General features: G+C 43.4%; 2 protein-coding genes across 2 annotated transcripts in view; one reads left to right on the top strand and one right to left on the bottom strand.

Annotated features, from left to right (window-relative positions):
* Positions 1–5,800, top strand: part of KLHL6 (kelch like family member 6) — a 32,287-nt gene extending 26,487 nt beyond the window's left edge. The window contains exons 6-7 of the mRNA XM_019542932.1: positions 2,410–2,623; positions 4,745–5,800. Coding sequence (XP_019398477.1) covers positions 2,410–2,623; positions 4,745–5,046 — 516 coding nt within the window. The 3' untranslated portion in view covers positions 5,047–5,800. The remainder of the gene's footprint in view (positions 1–2,409; positions 2,624–4,744) is intronic.
* A 10,962-nt stretch (positions 5,801–16,762) lies between these two features.
* Positions 16,763–17,818, bottom strand: GPR148 (G protein-coupled receptor 148). Its single transcript, XM_019543046.1, has one exon. It carries the CDS (start codon positions 17,816–17,818, stop codon positions 16,763–16,765), a length of 1,056 nt encoding a protein of 351 aa, XP_019398591.1.
* Between the last annotated feature and the right edge of the window lie 200 nt (positions 17,819–18,018).

The following is an 18,018-nucleotide window of genomic DNA, read 5'->3' as shown; positions in this document are numbered from 1 at the left end:
CTTAAGTGCAGCACCCTGCACTTGTCAGTATTGAAACGCATCCTATTTATGTCAGCCCACTCCTGTAACTTATCCAGGTCTTGTTGCAGTCTTTCCCTCCCTGCTAGCGTGCTCACCTCACCCCAAATTTTGGTAGCGTTGTTAGCTAATGTGTGACTAACTTGCTGGATTCTCCTCCATAGCTCCAACACTCACACTAAGGGACACAGGAAATAATTGTATAGAAAGCTGCAATGACCAAACTTGGCTTGTATGGTAATATAGTCTGTAGCCTCAGGTTCGTAGATCAGCATTTCATATAAAGCAAATTAAATCCTGCAACCAAAAAATGAATATGAAAAGAACATTAAGGTTGCAAAATGAAAAATGAGGAAAAGTTAGAATTGAGGTTGTCCATGCAATCTTCATTTGGTTCCTTTGCGTATGTGATATGGTACAGTCTTTAATTACTTGATCAGATCACCTATATTTTTCCATAGGACCCATACTTTGTTCAGAGAAACACCCATAAAATCAGGTGAAGGCAAATAGTGACTGTGTGTGAAAAGTAGTATTTAAGCAACTTGCTCATTATTACATAGGTATTCTGTGGCTAAGACAGGGTTCAAATGCAATTCTCCAGGTGGTATGCAACTGCACTTGCCACTGGACCAACATTTCTCTTTCTCCAACTCCCCACTTCATTCGTGTCACAATTTCCATAAGGCAAAGGTTCCAGTGAAAAAAGGCACCTTCGCTACACAATCCTGATTCATCCCCAGACCAGGCCTACATTTTAATCCCTGTACACAAGGGAACTGAATGAACATTGCACAGACCACCTGAATTCTGACATTTCCTAACTTTTGAAACCTTGACCTTGAGATCTTTTAATACCTGGTTACTGTCATTTTTGGATGCAGTTCCTCATCTTTTTAAACAGCAAGCCAGGAAAGCCCCAGAACAAAGAGCCCTTTACACGGAACCCTGCTGACTCCAGCTTGGCCTATCAGCATCATTTGGGTCTACGGATCTACAGCACTAACCTCCACCACCTGGTAGCAATCATAGGCTGATGTTATCTATAGATTAGTTAGTAGGGGGGAATGTTACACATTTTGCCAGGGAGCTTCATACAGTTATTTGTTGATAGCAGAAGCCTGTAGAGACTGAGGAATCTGGGGTCAATGCCAGGGTACACAGAAGCACATGTTCTAGTGAATATAGATCTTTGTGCCTTTAGCTTGTCTATGTCTAAGGAGCACATATTAAACTCCCACCCTTGCTCCTCCCATCTTTCTGCTGCTCTTTTGCCCCTTTTCTTCTTCCTCATTATCTCTTCCCTGCACCCCAGCTCTTGTCATCCCTTGTGGTACCTCATCTATCTGAACTCCAGTGCACCTGCTATCTCTTCCTCCTCTTCACTGTCTGGGCATTAGCAGGGGACACTGAGAGTTCAGGATTAGCATAACTGGAGGGTGTAAGTGGAAGCCCAACCCCAGGAGCCAACTTAAAGGGGGAACCATTATAGCCCCTTCCTGAGTAGTCTTTGCCTTGGCATACACAGTCCTGCACAGCCCAAGCAGAGGAGTTGGGCAGGTGCAGCCCCATGCACAGTCATGTATCTGAGGGGCAGGGAGGCTTTGCCATGGCTGTGCCTTGTGGGGGGTGGGGTGCAAACAAGGCATCAGGAGGGCCCCCAGGGGAGCCTGTGCCACTGCCTGTGCTCCAGCAACAGCAGCTCAAGCCTGTGCTGTTACAGCAGCAGCTGCCACCAGAGTGAGGCAGGGAGACTCTTCTTCCCCTTCCTGCCTGCTCCCCCATCTCTAGCGTTCCAGTGATCAGCATAACTTCCTTTCCCTCTCCTCCACCTCTGCCCAAGTCCTGAAAGAGTTTGCTATGCCTCTAGAGTGCCGCAGAGGATGTCTGCCCCAGTTCTGATGTCTGCCACCCCATGTGCTGGGAGGAGTTGTGGCAGTGAAACCCCTACTGAGCCTTGGTAGGCCTGTCCTAGAACATGCTCAGAGCAGACAAACTTCAGGGAATTATTTGCCAAACTCCAGCAGGACTCTACTAAATGCATGCCAACTGAGAAGTCTTTTGGAGGAGGTTATAACTTGGCCAAATTGGGGTGAATGAATGGTAAAAGGCATACCTTTCACACCTGAAGGATGCTTTAATAAATTTCAAGTCCTTTCAAAGCATGGAGGTAATTAAGTTCAGGCACAAACTTTTTTTTTTTTTAAACACACTTTTTTTTTTTTTAAAACACAAACCACATTTCCCCTCAATTTCTACAAAGCAACTGAACCATTTTATTTAAAATGTTTCTGATTCATAAGGACTGATTCATAATCTGTGACACCAAAATGAATCATCCTCAAAGTTTATCTCTATTATTATTGTTGCTGTTTTTTGTTGGTGACACAGGCAGCTCCACTCACAGTCAATGTGAGCTCATTTGCAGCCAGCGGCTACAAGAAGAAACTCTATGTGATTGGGGGAGGACCCAATGGAAAACTGGCTACAGACAAAACACAGTGCTATGACCCTACTACAAACACTTGGAGCCTGAAAGCATCCATGCCAGTTGAAGCAAAATGCATTAATGCTGCAAGTTTCCGTGACCACATCTATGTCGTGGGTAGGTAAATGTAATGCTCTGTTTTCTCTAGATTCATCAGAAGGGCATAATCAGACTGTCATCATTCAGTGCTTCTAGCCAGTGTTCATTAGGTGGAAGAGCAGGAGCTCAGCACATTCGATTGCCATCACTTTTTCTATGCTCTTCTTTTATCACTGTTAAATATAGATACAAGGCAGTTGGTTACAGGGCTGTGAGTTTTGCCAGGGACATCAAAGGGACCAGAAGCAGGATACACAAAGCCTTAGCTCCCATCACAATACTACACTCAGGGATAATTAAATTACTAGATTTGCAAAGCAAGTTGAAAGAGGATCGGATAATTTGCATATGATCTTTAAATGTCAGTCAGAGCACTCAAAAATCATATTGCAACTTTTCTAGAAACCAAAGGCAACAGCGCACAGATATCTTGGAACAAATATTTAAGGGCAGGGAGAGTGCTTTCTTTTGATTTGGACCTGTTGCTACATCTGTCTCATGGCACTGCTTCCTCTCATCCACACACAGTTGGTGAAGGGATAAGGGAAGCCATCTGTGGATCTCAGCTGGTGATGGGAGAAGCAGGAAGTGGATATGTTGCTTGGCTGGGTTCTCTCTTCTACCTACCAGTCTAGGTATATGGAGTGGAGACCTTATTCCTGGAGTACAAGTCACCCTGGGCTGCACAAGCTAGCAGAAGGCTCATAGATCACAGAAGGCCTGTTTTGTAGCTTTAGGTGAAACGCAAGTGGGTGCATGTAAAACCCTGTGTTGCTCCTCTGCACTGGGATGAATTTTATTCTTTTATTAGGAAGGGAAAGAGAGAGTGGGATGATGTGGGTACTGCCTAGTGGTTTGTGAGGACTTGACATCATATGCCCATCCATTTGAGTTCAGCTGGCTCCTCCGGAAAAGAAAGTCACAATCATTCAGCAGCAACAAGACCAGAACACCTACAAGTAGTTCAGGATCTTACCCATGAACTAATGGCTGCAATCTGCTCAGTAGCACTAACAACCACCAAACAGCCCTCAGGGTGCCACACAGTATACAGGGAAAAGCTGACAGGTCAGAAACCCATAGAGTTTTGTGAAAAAAGGAGGACAAATAAGAAAAACAGCATTTGAAAAGATTTCCACTGCCAAAAGAGCCTTTCTGCTGGCTAACCTCCCACAGCACCAATTAAATTAATGAAAAGAAAGAAATCAAGAACTCGTGTATGAGAGAAATCAAGGTCTCACTGAGGGCTTTGAGATACGCTCAGGATGGGGTTGATTTTGACACAACCAACTTTTTATTATAAATAATATTTCCCCACAAAAACCATTCAGGAGAGTGCAGAGCAGCAATGAAACCAAGACTTTAAGGCAGATCTAGCTTAGAGAAGAGATTTTCATAGTGAATAGCTCCTTAACCAAGCAGAGAAATGAGATCTACTAATTGAAACTGAAAATAGATACCAATTGCTTTTAGAAATAAGGCAAATAGTTTTAATAACAAGGGAAACAAGCTGTCAGGACAGGTTACCTAATGATGGGATGGATTCTTCATCACTTGAAGTCTTTAAAACAAGCCTCTACCCAGGGCTGGCCCCCAATTTTTGGGGGGGCCCTTCAAGAAATAATTTTGGGGCCTCCTGCCCCAAAGAACCAGTGGCAGTGGTGCGGGGAGGGCAGCAGCTGGGCATGAAGCTGGCAGTGGCAGGCTGGGGGATGGCAGCGGCCGGGCATGAAGCCAGTGGTAGCAGATTAATTAGGTCTGCTGAAGCATGCTAATTAACACACTCCAGCATGCTAATTAGCACACTCCAGCAATCTCTGCATCACATCTATTCAGTGTTCCCGTACTTCAGAATGGCAGTAGGGACGCTTTAACTAAAGCTTATTGAATGAGTTTTACTTCAAGTGCCCCTCCTGCCATTTTGAAGCGTAGGACACTGAAGACATGTGACACTGTGGGTGCTTTCATTAGAGTGGCTCCGAGAGCTGCTGTAATTAAAGCGCCCCCCTTACCCCATTCCTACCCTGGAGAATGTGTATAGATGCCCCGATTTTCCCACCCTGCCTTTATGTGGAGGGTAAAGTGCTCTCAGAAGTGACTGTGGAGAATGGATGGAGCAAACATACGTTTCCTTTCCAGGTGGGGCGATGAAAGCGCTATACTCATATAGCCCACTTGAAGACACATGGTGCCTAGTGACTCAGTTCACCCATGAGAGAGCAAGTTGTGGGATTTCCCCTTGCAACAACAAGTTGTTCATCACGGGGGGCCGAGATGAGAAAAATGAAGTCATTGCCACAGTGCTGTGCTGGGACCCCAAGACGCAGAAGTTAACAGAGGAGTGTGTCCTGCCCCGTGGCGTATCCCATCATGGCAGTGTCACTCTCAGGAAGTCCTACACACACATCCGCAGGATAGTGCCTGGGGCAGTGTCTGTGTGACTTCAGGACAGGCTGAGGAAAGAGACTGGAGAACCACAGGTAAAATCCAAATACCTCATATTTCATATGGAGACAATGACAAGTAGACAGCAATTGAGAGACTGTTTGACATGAAGATGGTGATGGATGGAACCACTGCTACCACGGTTCTTTCAGGAAATATCTGTATATGTGTTCAACTTCCTATTTTCCCCTGTACAGTATATCCTTAAATTATCCTTATCCCCACCGCGCCCTAAGAGATGGGACAATCTGGAGTTCTCTCCTGCATACAGTATCTCTCATCACCCATGGAAATAACATTTGTAGGTGGGACACATTTCCTAATTGTCTCTTACACTGCAGGTAGGACAGTCAGGACAAATTCTGGCCCAGCCCTTCCCTAAGTTTGTAAACTATTTATTACTGTTAGTATCAAACTTGCTGGCCTTGCAGCACACCCTACTGAAAAGGAGAAGTTGGTTTTGGAATGGAAGCTTTGCATCACTGGTGAAACTCACGCAATTTCCTTGTAAGTTAAACGTCTCAGTGGGTGACACAGTAGCTGCAGTTAAAAGACAGCTTTTTTAGTTAATGTGCTTTCATTTTACTTCACCTAAAAACTCATCACAGCTGGCGTTTCTTCTGACATCCCCAGCAGGGGCTTTGAAGACCAGGGAATAGAGCCTAATTCTCTTACCCTTACAGAAGGACAAACTCTAATTCATTCCTCTTTATTTGAACTGGTTTTCAATAAAAATGACTAAAAAACCTTCTTTTGCCTCTGGTTGTATTCTGGATCTGTTTGCTTTTCCATCTAAAAGAAAGCATCATATATTAACATGTAACCAACTGTGCAGGTTCCTAACACTCTATGGGACAACCCCCAACCCCCTCAAACGCCTGACAAACCTAGAAATGGAGGCAGTATAATAGCAGATGGATGGAGGGGACTGAGGGGAGCTTGGAATAGTTATGCTGCCTCCCTAACATGGCTGCTTTTCTATATGTTATGTGACACTGGCACAACTGTGCCCGGCAGAAGGGCTCAAGCTGGCACCTGCCAAGCTTTAATGAGAGGACACTGCTGGTAGTGCTTTTTCCATTGAGGGTAATCACTACTATAATGAGCTCCATGCCTCTCTCCAACTGAGTCTGCATTTGTCAAGATTCAGGACAACTGTTGCTGGTATTCAGTGAAGCTGAAGCTGTTTGTTTTTCTTGGGCTATTGTACTTGCTCTGGAGATTACTGGCCAGGCAGGCTGGCTGGCTGTATTCAATTCTGTTTGGGGAATTATCCCTATTCTCCTATTTAAATTAAAATATACTAGATCACCTCTAGAATAGTAGGGAGGAAGTAAAATTCCACACTCAGGGAAAAAAACTTTGTTACTGTCTTTGAATGCAAAATTATTCCCCCTCCCCCTTCTATGCTGGTCTCTTATCCTTTCTCTCCTGGCAAGGACTCCTCCTCCCCATGCCCCCTCCATCCTCTTCATCGAGTCTTCTGTTTTTTGCAGTTCACAGACTTCCTTGTCTTCCCTCATAAACCCTAATCTTTGCAGTACTATTTATTCCCAGCATCACATAAGAAGACAGAGTAGGGACCGCAGTAACTGGGCTCAGAGCATGCTCTTCTCTTCTCCTCTCCCTTGTGCAGGCTGTGGAGGCAGAGTGCTTAGAGGGGATACGCAATGATGCTCATTTGTGTGAGGTATTCTTCAGGGGCAGGCAGGATGCAGGGAGATGGCAGGGACAAAGGCAGTGTTCTCCTTCTGCCCTGGCTGGGAAGTAAGGGAAGGGAGCCATTAACCCCAACTGCTGTCTCCCCCTTTCACTGCACCTATAGTATAACCTTCTAAATGGATGGTCTCATATTTACTATAGTTTAAAACTGGAAAACTGGCTAATCCCCAACTTCACTGCAATCTCTTTCTTTTTCCTTTGTTTACAACTGGATTAAGAATGTCTTTGGGATGCTCCATTTTTCCCACAGGGTGGCAGCACTGCACTAGGTTTTTGCTTCCTGATGGGCTTTGATTTCCTGGAATGCCAAGGAACAGAACAATCTGCTGAAAAGGAAAACAATTCTAGGTATCTGGATGTGATTCCCAAGAGAGGCACACACTGTACACAGAAGGCAATACACAACACTGGTGGGTGGGACTGAACCCCTCAAGGCATGGAGCACAGATCATATGATCAGAAATAGCAACCAGCACTAAAAGGGTCAGGGCCAGGAGGCTCCTGGCCAAGGGCTGGGAATACTTGTGCAGCTATTTTCCCTCCACTGGAAAGAGCCAAGCCACAGTGCAATCAAAGATACAAAACACTGAACAAAACAAAACATCCTATCATATGGGATAACACCAACTTCCCCCTGTCTAGGGACAGACATTCAAAAAGCCTGAGCTTGAATTGATTCAATCTTTGCAGGTTAGTCTAACCTGGCTAGGCTAAATCAGTTTCGTAACCAGATAGACATCCCAGAAATGCAGGCACATGCCTGCAATGGCTCAGGCTAGAAGCTAGGGGGTGCTACAACAGCCCTCTCTTCCCTTGTACAGGGCTGAGCAGAGGGTGGTGGGGGTGTGACAAGGCCCCCCAGGACACTGTGATTAGGGAGGGGTCTCCCTCCTTGATAACAGAGCATTTATCAGCTCTGTTATCAGCATTTAACATCCCATCAGAAAACAAAGCCTCTTTCATTACAAGCCCTTTGTAAAGAACGTTTTCCAAAGGAAAATACCAGCCTCCGGCTTCTTTACTATTCATTCCATCCAGGAACAGCACACACCAACTGCAGATGCTTCCTCAGCCTGATGAAGGGTTTTTAAACTCAAAAGCTTGCTAAGAAACATTTTTCCAACTATTTAGTTGGTGTAATCTGGGGGTAAGGCAATGTGTATTGGCCGGAGTGCTGAAAAACACCATAATATCTACCTTGGAAGGTGCCAGAGTGCCAACATGGTAGAAAAACAAAATGAGGGCAAGGGGTACATGGCAGGATCCCCTACTTGTGCCCTTGCCCCCCCACCCAAAGCCCCTGCTCCCCAGCCTGGGCTCTGTGGCTGCCAGCAGCTACCCTGGCTCTGGGTACCTGCTGGAGCCTGGGATGCTGCAAGCCCTGCTGGGAGCAGCCCAGGCTCTGTCACTGGCGGCAGCTACCCAGAGCCAGGGCTGGCCACTGTGTGCCAAGCAAAATGGCCTTACGTGCCATGCTCGGCATATGGGCCAGGAGTTGCCAACCCCTGGTCTAATCAAAGATATCAGATTTACCCAAAGAACCTTGTCTGCCTTTTCCAAAGGAAGGAATGCAGGGACATTACCATCTAAGCTGTTGAAAAAGCCATAAGTGGACACTGTCCAATCTGCCTTACACAGCATTAGCTAGCAAACCACATGCTGGCTACACAGTCTGTGCTGTGGGAGAAAGGAGGGAAGGATCTCTGCTTAAGTGGCAAGTGGCGAGGGGTGGGAGGGCACAGGGAACCAGCAGACCCTGCTGTGCCTGTAAATCTTTGCCGGAGCTGCAGCCAGGGAGTGGACAGGAGGGGTCAGCTCTGCTGTGGTGTGGAGAGCCCTGCCCAGGCCAGAGACCATGCCGGGATGCTGGGGGTGTCTGGTTTAGTTTAAACCAGCAAAGGGTCTGGGACAGACATTGCATAAACCGGTTTGACCCAAATCAGTTAAGTCTGATACGACATTCAGCCAGGTTTATCTCAAACCAATTTCAGCCGTTTTCAAACTGGTTTATATGCACTGAACATCTGTTCTGTTACAGGTTTAAACCAGTTTCTGACCACTTAAACCAGTTTATGTGTAATGTATGTTCCTAGCCCAGGTGCCTATGCTCCCTCTATTTTTCTTCTCTTCTCTTCCTTCCTTCTTTTTCCCTTTTCCCCAGGCTGTGGGGTGCCTTGGCTCCCTGGTTGTCACCTGAGAATTGTCTCTGTGTTGTAAAATCTGACCGCCCAGGGACTTCCAATTTGGGATCCTCCTTTTCCCAAAGTGAAGGCCTCGTCTCCTCAGCAAGCAGAGGCAGAGTCTTTTAGGTGAGGGTAGCACAGCCTTGGCCTGTGACACTGCTGAGTATTGAAGTCTGCACAAGGGGAAGGAATGTCATGTGCGCCAGTAGAACTAATGCATCCGACACTTCATTACCACAATCTTTCCCCACAACAAGTCCATTAGGAGTCTTTATTTTCCCTCCTCATCTCCTCTAGACTACCCTTTCTCCGATTCCCAGTCTCTCCCACTATTTTCACACTACTACTTTCCTACTCTTTCTGCTCCAATGCCTCTCTGCTCTTCAGTCCCTTCCTTTCTCCACTGCTTCAGCATGCTCCTTTCCCTTTTCATCCCTTCCTCCCACACCTCTCCTGTTTCCTGTGCCAGGCTTGGAGCTCTGTGAGGTGAGGAGGCAGCAGCACTACGAGAACAGTACTGTGCTGCAGATGACAAATGCCAGAAGCCGTCAGCCCTTCAGTTATATAGCTCAGCATCAAGTGAAGAGGCCACCTCCATAGGCCCCTTCCAACCGAAGACATGGTCAGCCAGTTAGGAGTCCATTTTGGCAAGCTTAAGTGGCCTACTTTTTGTACAAGGAGTAGGCATATCTCTACTCCAACAGCCCCAGTTACTCTTGCCTCGCATGTGCTAAATGCTGGAAAAACACAAGGTAGTCACTTTGCTCAGTGCACACCACTAGGAAAAATGGCCTGACCAAAGAGCACCTACCTGGCAATTTTTTGGTACTCAGTGTGTGTGGAACAGGAGCAAGTGGGCAGGGCAGGGCAGGGCAGATGGGTCTGTATATTAAGATATGGGGTCTATTTTACAAGGTCGCTTTGAACATAGCTGGGAACCTGTACAGCTCTCACTAGCCCAAGCTGAATGGCACCCACTTCTTTCCAAGGGTGGGTACACAAGGACCATGTTTGACAACAGACACACAAGATTATTACTGCTAGCTCTTAAAAAAAAAGATGAGACAAGGACTCCTGGCTTTTCAGTCATTGCTTCTTCCTTCAGGACAAAGACCTATCAGCTGCAGTGCAGAAACTTCCTTGTGTTTCCTTACAACCCCCAGAATCTTCCACTGTTCTTGCTCACAGCATCATCCATGATGAAAGACAAAGGAATACTGAGCTCAGACCACCACTCTTCTTTTTTCCTACCTCCTTGCTGTAAAGTCTTCCTCAAGGGGATTTTTTTTCTATTTTTGCTTGTAGGGAAAAAACTTCCAAGCATCCCTGCCTGGATGTGCAGCCTCTAGCTTTTTCTGCTAGTAAGGAGCATGCACCCCAATCAGGTCATACCACCATCAGCCTGAAAGGCCAGGCTGTGAACTTTTGTTTAGTCCACATTGTACCACGTTGGCAGCAAAATCAATATGTTGTCATTGAACAAATAAGCCAGTTGTTCAGATAAAAAATCTGCCAAACACTAATTCGTTTCTTACTATACTTAGTAGAAAAAAAAAATAAATTAAACTATTTTCAGCAACCTCTGGCCTGTTTCTTTAATGACTCTTCAGTTCTTTGCTGGTGGGACAATGGACAGGTTACTATGGGGGAAAATCCCCATAGTAATGTGTCTCCTGCCTGGATATGGTTTATGATCTTGCTAGTAAGCCTACCTCTGTGTGTCAATATAACATTATTTACCCATATAGCCATGGCTTACTGAAATGGATCGACCAAAAGCTATTTAGCCTCTAAGTGAGTCAGTTTGATTCCTCATGCTGTTGGGGAAACTAAACTATTTTACGAAGGATTAAAGGAGGTGCTATTTACTTTTTTCTTTCCCACTAATGGACCACATTTTTATTATTGCCTTGAAACATTTATTAAATGTTCCAGGAAAGAGTTGTCTGCAATGATGTAGTAAGTGACCCTTTCAATGTATTGCAACTTCTTTTTCAGTAATGGCAGTTTTGGGGCTCAATTCTACCGCCAGTGAAGCACTGAAAGAGATATTTGTTTAGACTTCAGGAGGTGCAGACTCATAAAAGTAGCATTTCTGTATGCATACATTATGTTGAGGAGCACAGATACTTATCTCTAGCTGAAAATCTCATGCATCTTGCTAGTTTAGAAAGCTGTAGGAGTTTATTATGTGTGCCGAAAATAGGCAGTAAGATACACATTTTTTTTTGGATTTTTATACTGACAGAGTCCCCCCGTACATACACCACATTAGCACTGACAGTCAGTGGGTGCATCTACGCGTGTAATTAGTATGGAGCAATAAACTCTGGTTCATATCATGCTGGAGTTTATTGCTCCCAGGTGCCATGTTTGAATGTGCGCCCGGGACTGCAGCATGTTGAGACAGGTTGGAGCAGCCCCAGCTGTCAAAGGGCCTGGGAGATCAGCCCGGCTTAACATCCTGCAGAGGGTGCTCCAGTGCCGGGCAGGCAGCCCCATACTGAAGCATCCTCATGCCTCAGCCAGTCCTGTCAGCATCTACTCATGCGCTGCTGTGTACTAAAGAACTCTGCAGGATAGTATATGTATTTAAAAAGTAACTAATCTGTGGTGGAGTTCATTAGTATTCTGCAGCCTAATAGGGCTGCACATGTAGACATTGAGACTTTACTGCAGAGCTAATTAGGCAGCTCTAGAGTAGATGTCTTATGTAGATGTGCCCTGTGTTATTAACTTACCTCTCAGGTTGGCACTAATAGGGACTCTGTAGAAGTGTGGTTCCTCTGAAAAGTGCTGCTGTGGAGTTGAGTGTAGACTGGTGTTAGGAGCCTGCAGAGAGCTTGAGAGGCATGAGGCCTCTCTCTCTGCAGAGAGTTAAGATCTGTGACTTTACCCTTGAGACCTGAGCAAATTCCTCCACAGATGCTGTTCTCAGCACTGTCAAACACAAGTATTTAAAATAATCAATCAAGGCTGTCCAAAAATGATAGAATTGGCCAAAAATATTTGAAAAATAATCAATTTGGAGTTCTTGTTATTTACCTTCTGGCATTTGCACCTGCTGTGTTCACCTGTCCAATCTTCTTTCTGCAACTATAAGCACTAGAAACTTACCTTTTAAAAAATGAAAACTGTGATCATATAATAGTTTGGGCCTTGGACTTCAAGAACATGAAAATGGAGGCTGAGAAGGGCACATGGGAAGTGTCAGCACTGTGATTTCCAAAGGAAACTAACTCCATGAGGGGAAAATTTCAGTTTCTTCTTCTAAGCACTGATTCCTTCACCCAATCTCCTCCTGACCCATGCACACATAGGGAATGATCAGGACCAGAGATCTTTCCTAAAGGATTCAGATGTGTTTTATAGCAAAAAAGTGGTCACCTTGAGTTTTGGAAAGAAAGTGCTGGCACTCCCAGAATCAAGAGATCTGATTAGAGAATATCTACTACTGTTAGGGAATTGGAGCACTTCTGATGTTATAACATAGGGCAGGGGTGTCAAACATATGGGCCATGATTCAGCCTATGGAAATAAATGCTGGGAGTTTGGTGGACTATCAGAAGTTGGGGTGTGTGTGGCCTGCTGCAGAATCTGGGTTCCCTGGACCTCAACGGACATGGCCATCAGTGGCAGCCTCCAGACACATGGTGCTGCCTGAATGTGGTTCCATGTTGCTGCCAGGCCCTGCATGCACTGAAGTTGCTACTGGTCACATAGATCTGGGCCCAGAGGAGCCTCTGAATCTGGATCCATCCCGGGGCCCAGAATGAATTTGACACCCCCCAACATAGGACATATCCTAATGATTCTATGGAGTAAAGCAAGGCAAAAGTGAATTTAGACAAACGTTGCAAATGCCAGCTCCCTTGCCAGCTATTAAATATTCCCTTGCAAAACAGACAATGGATGCAATGGGAACACAGACATTTACTAAATAAATTAGGAAAACTGCAGGTGGCTAATTAGTTTTACAGAATAATTAGTAAAATATTATGAAACGTATTTAAAAATACCACTGGACATTTTTAGTCCTGTACGGAGATTATTACTATATTTCATGACAGTGATACTGATCTAATCAAGAGACAGAATTCTAAATACAGACTGAATTTTTTTTTTTCAAATGCTCCATGGCACAAGTTTAACTTCTACAAATTCATGTCTAGAGTCTCCAGATTATATTATATAAAACAACAGACAGCTGTAGTGTTAATCTAGAAAGAATATTTCTGAATAAAAAGTATTCAGTTATACTGTAAATATGTTTTAGGCACACTGTCTCATTTCTCATGTTAGACATGCATGCATCTAAACAGGGGCTTTTAGAAAAATTAATCCAAATGAACTAAAGGTATGGATTTAACATGGATTAGAAAAAATGGCTTAAAGCTCTGTGTGGACAATTTCCTTCAAAATTAAAGTGACTGTAATTCAGTTTAGCCTAATTAATTTCCAAATTAAATTAAGGTGAACCAAACTGAGGTCACTTTTATCCTAAAGGAAAACTTCTATGCAGGAGTTTAATGTGGTTTATTTTAAACATTAATTTAGATTAATTTTCCTGAGTGTGCTCATGTGGACACACTTTACATTATATACAGAAAAACAAAATGATTTGAGTCAATACACTAATGAGGAACAGGTAAGACTGGCTTTTTTCAAACTCAAACAATAGTAGAGACACTGAGTAGGAGAGGTACATCAAAGGTAGAATAAATTGGTTAAAATACTCTTCATATTACCCAAACTGGTGAAAACCTAGTTCCACTGACCTAGAATTTTTCTTCATTCTGAAGTCACCTTCCCCAGCAATTGCAAAATAAAACAAAGAGCCATAAACAGGATATCTGCTGCTAATAACTGGCCTCCCCACCATCAGCTTCTTTGCCAGTTGCTTCATCCAGGAAACTTTCTTCTTGGTTCACCTTGCACTCATTACTATAAACTCTTTGGCAAATATTGCAAATCTGGTGTGGCTTATTCACCAGAGTAGAGCCCTACTTTTCAGAGAAGGGGCTTGCTATACTCGTTCAACAGATTTTGTTTTCTATAAGAGGATCTCAGAGCAACGCACGCAGTCATTGCCCAAATGTCAACAAGCTTGATAATGAACAGGCAGGGGTTACAGAAACACTAGTGTGTGTGCATGTGTGTGTATTTTTAGTTTAAATTCCATCATCCCCTGTTGCCTATGGTAAGTTACCTTACCTCTCTATTTTAAGTTTCCCCACCTGTATAATAAGGTTAATACTCCTCGGTTTTCTCATCAAAATGCTTTGGGGCACAGAATCTGGCTCCCAAAGTAACAATAGAAACTATGTGGATGGAAGCAATGAGCCTTGTAAGCACAGTGGCAGTAGTGAGTGGTCTTCACATTCAGCAATGTGGTGTGTGCCGAGTGCCACCTAAGGTATTAAAAAAAAATGGGGTGAACATACAGGAATAACAGCATTCCTGTGGGGAATCCTCCTTCTGTCTGGGCTACATCTGTAATCCACTGGTGCCATTAAAACTCCCTCTGCCCTGGTTATTCAGTCTTATCACAGGGTGGACCAGCTGGGAAAGTGAGAGGGGAAAAACACTAAGCTACTGGTGCTGCCTATATCAGTCTGAAACATGAACCAATTGTGCAAAATCTGTTTCAAAGTTGTGTTTTTCTTTCTTGTGTCAGCTGGTTGCTTTTCTTTTCTTAAAGGTCTGTCATTTTACCTACAATACATAGCAAAACTCAAGGTATTCCAATAAAAACTAAAAACCCCTCTATAAGGTCTATTGTCCGACTATAAAAATCTTCTAAAAAAGCCAAGTGACTTTGAAGCTAAATAATTTGTTGCCACAGAGAAGAACACTTCATATATACATTGTAGCACCTGTACAGAAAGACCATCCTTTTTAAGCAATCTCAAGGGGTCCTCAATCTTATGGAGGATAATTCTGTTCCACCTTTTGCATATACACACAGCATCAACAGTTAGCTTTGCTCCTCTTTCATTTTCTCTTTTGATGGTACCAAACTACAGGTTTACTCCCACCATGCCCAGGGGTGTTGTTGGGGCAGTATTTACATAATCAGCTAAATGATCTAATCAGGAGCTTTTAAATCAAGCATTATTAAACTGCAGATATCCCAAGTCAGTAATAACTGTGTGTAAACCTATCACACTTTACAACAGGAGCACAATTATCTTTACCACAATCCTTATTTATTTGCATCGTGAGTAAAGCTCAGGCTCTTGCAGAAGAGTCCTCCAGGGACAAAATATTCTCTAGCTATCACTTATTATCTGGAGATGCATGAACATTTATGCTGCACATACATTGAGGATTTAGAGAGTCCTTCCTTTCCTATTAATACAGTAAATGCTGGGTAATTCTAATCTGTGGGATAACTTATCAGTATGGTTTAATCCACCATTGTTCCAATCTCCTACTGGTGCCTTCCCTCCAACTATCAGCTCCTGATAACTGGTCAGTAGCAGACAATTTGTCATTATTTGAATTGCCCTTGGTGTGGTGAATTAACCAGAATTTACTGTAGTGAGTGTTAGGAATTTCTGATGGTCACCAAATGCCAATATCTGTCTCACCTGTCCTATACACATTATTGAAGACCTTGGATATATATTAAACTTATAATGTCCATACTAATGTAAAAGTGTGCTAAATGTTTATGTGATGTACAACTAGGAATAAATTAACCACTGCCAGCATTTATTACATGATTTTTTTTAATTGAAGTATATTTGAAAACAGGCATTTGTGCTGTAACATAGAATACCTGGGATTTTGGCATACTATCCAGAGGAAATATGAGGCTAGCATTAAAACAAATGATATTGTGTAATACAGTTTATTTACTTGAAAAGCGTTTGGGCATGGATTTTCCTCTCACTGCCTTGTACCTGAGTGTCACCTACATTAAAACACCACCATTATGCTTTCACTTTCCACTGATGGAAAAAAAATATGTTCATGGACAAGGTGACAAAATAACTTTGTAGATAATGTCAGCTTTTTTACTGGGTTTGATAAATGAAGCTGAAGTTTAAACTTCCGTGTTCTACTGCCAACATTCATTTGCAATACATTTTTTGTATACAGTAGTTATTCAGCTCAGACCTTCTCTGATTAGGTAAAATAAATAAATAAATAAAAGGCATTCTCTCATCAGAAAAAAATGCAAGTTTTTGTAAAATTTCTTTAAATGCTTATTGACTACTAGATGCCAATCCAGGATCACTTTTTGCAGAGGTTTGGTAAAAACGCAGAGTTTTGCACATTGTCAGGATTAATCCACACAACTGATGATAATGTATTAACATACAATACATGAAACAGACCCTTAGGAGTTAATTGAAAACAGCACTTTTTCATAACCAAGGTATCTTGATGTGCTTTACAAGGCAGCAAAGCTGCTAGCAATCTTGCAAGAACTTCTTTGGGAGTGAATGTAGTCCTTCATTACATAAACAGTTCATACACAGAGACTGCACCATGAGGACCTACAGGAGAGCTCAGGCAATCTACTGCTCCGTGTGACATTGTTTCTTTATTTTCAGTTGAGACACCCACCAGCCATGGGCAGCAATACTCAGTATCTTTTTATGGTAACATTAAATCCAAATCTCCAACAGGAAAGCAAGGGCTAACATAATACGCAGTGCAGAACTTGTGTTAAGATGTACACGGTTCTAGGCACAATGAGGCTTCTTGACATCTGCAAATACAGTCTGTGACATCTCTATGTGTTGTGACATAGCAAATACAGGTCGTTTGAACTTGCTGTGGGGTAGGTATTGCCTTATGATTGTGTTGCAACAGGCGACACAGGACTGAGGCGCTTCATTCTGAAAATTAATTTAAGGGACGATGATATCTCCCTATATCGCAGCCCATAAAGGTAAGGTGACAGAGCTTTTGGCAGAACCATCAGGACATTGCATATTGTCAGAGACACCCATATTCCTGTCTGGAGTCCAATGACATCATTGATATAAAGCAATGATTCCACAACAAGGGCCAGAAGTGGAGAGAAGTAAAAGAATAGGATTGTGTGATGCATCAAGAAGGTAATGCTGGCTCGAGAGAAAATGCTCTTCCATATCCCTGACTGTCTTGTTTTAAAATACAGGATAATATAACAACAGAGTATTAAAGACAAGCAGAGAAAGAGGGCAGTGACTGAAAGCACATAGCAGAATTTCACAGCGTCATTTCCATGTAGAGTCAGTACCAATATTATTGGAACAGAACATGTTACCATGGTGCAGGATATGGGTTTTTGAGTGTACCACAGAACCAGGAAGATGATCCCTGGGAAGACTACAGAAGAGATCCACAATAACAGAATCACTTTTTTTGCTCGTGAAGATGGCAAAATAGAAATGTAGCGTAAAGGAAACAAAACAGCCAGATAAGTGTCCAGGACCATTGCAACAGCTGTGAGCAACCCTCCACAGTAAGTCACTGCCAGCAAAAACAACAGGAGCACACAAGCATATTTGGGAGGCTTGATATTTGCCGTGTTGAGAACCACAGACAGGGTATAGAATAGGAGGTAAATCAAATCGCAAAGCAAAGTATTTCCCAGCAGCAGATACCTTGTTTCTTGGCGAATGCTGAAGCTAGAGAAAATCACAAACAAGATGGAAGGAATTACCAGGACAGCTGCCACAAGACAGATGACTGGAGGGATCAGGAACATCTTCACGTTTGTGGATGGAGGGTGGTTAGTCCATTCTTGCAACACAAGCAGGGAAGCTTCGTCCAAAAATGAAGAGTTGCTGGAATCTCTCTCCCTACGGAGGTACAGGGTTGCATTCAGTATCTTTGCAAAAGCACAGGTTGAGGAGTTCATTTCTTCTGGGGTCTGGATGACTGTCTTGAACAAAAGTAGTTCTGTCTTGAATCCAGCTTTGCAAAGGCAGGTGAGGCAGAGGATGAGTCAGGGAAGGCAAGATGCCTTTTGCAGCCAATTTTATGCCATTGTCTCTCAAGAACATATGAAACCTATAAACAAATTCTGCAGGAATCAAAGATGCAGCCACAAAAAATTGA

This window comes from Crocodylus porosus, unplaced genomic scaffold (assembly GCF_001723895.1).
Source record: "Crocodylus porosus isolate Cpor-Errol unplaced genomic scaffold, CroPor_comp1, whole genome shotgun sequence".
NCBI classification, from domain to species: domain Eukaryota; kingdom Metazoa; phylum Chordata; order Crocodylia; family Crocodylidae; genus Crocodylus; species Crocodylus porosus.
This window is presented reverse-complemented; position numbering and strand designations above follow the sequence as displayed.

What these genes read in the sequence shown, in the direction of transcription:
- GPR148 (XM_019543046.1), bottom strand. Translation starts at nt 17,818, where the DNA reads ATGAACTCCTCAACCTGTGCTTTTGCAAAGATACTGAATGCAACCCTG.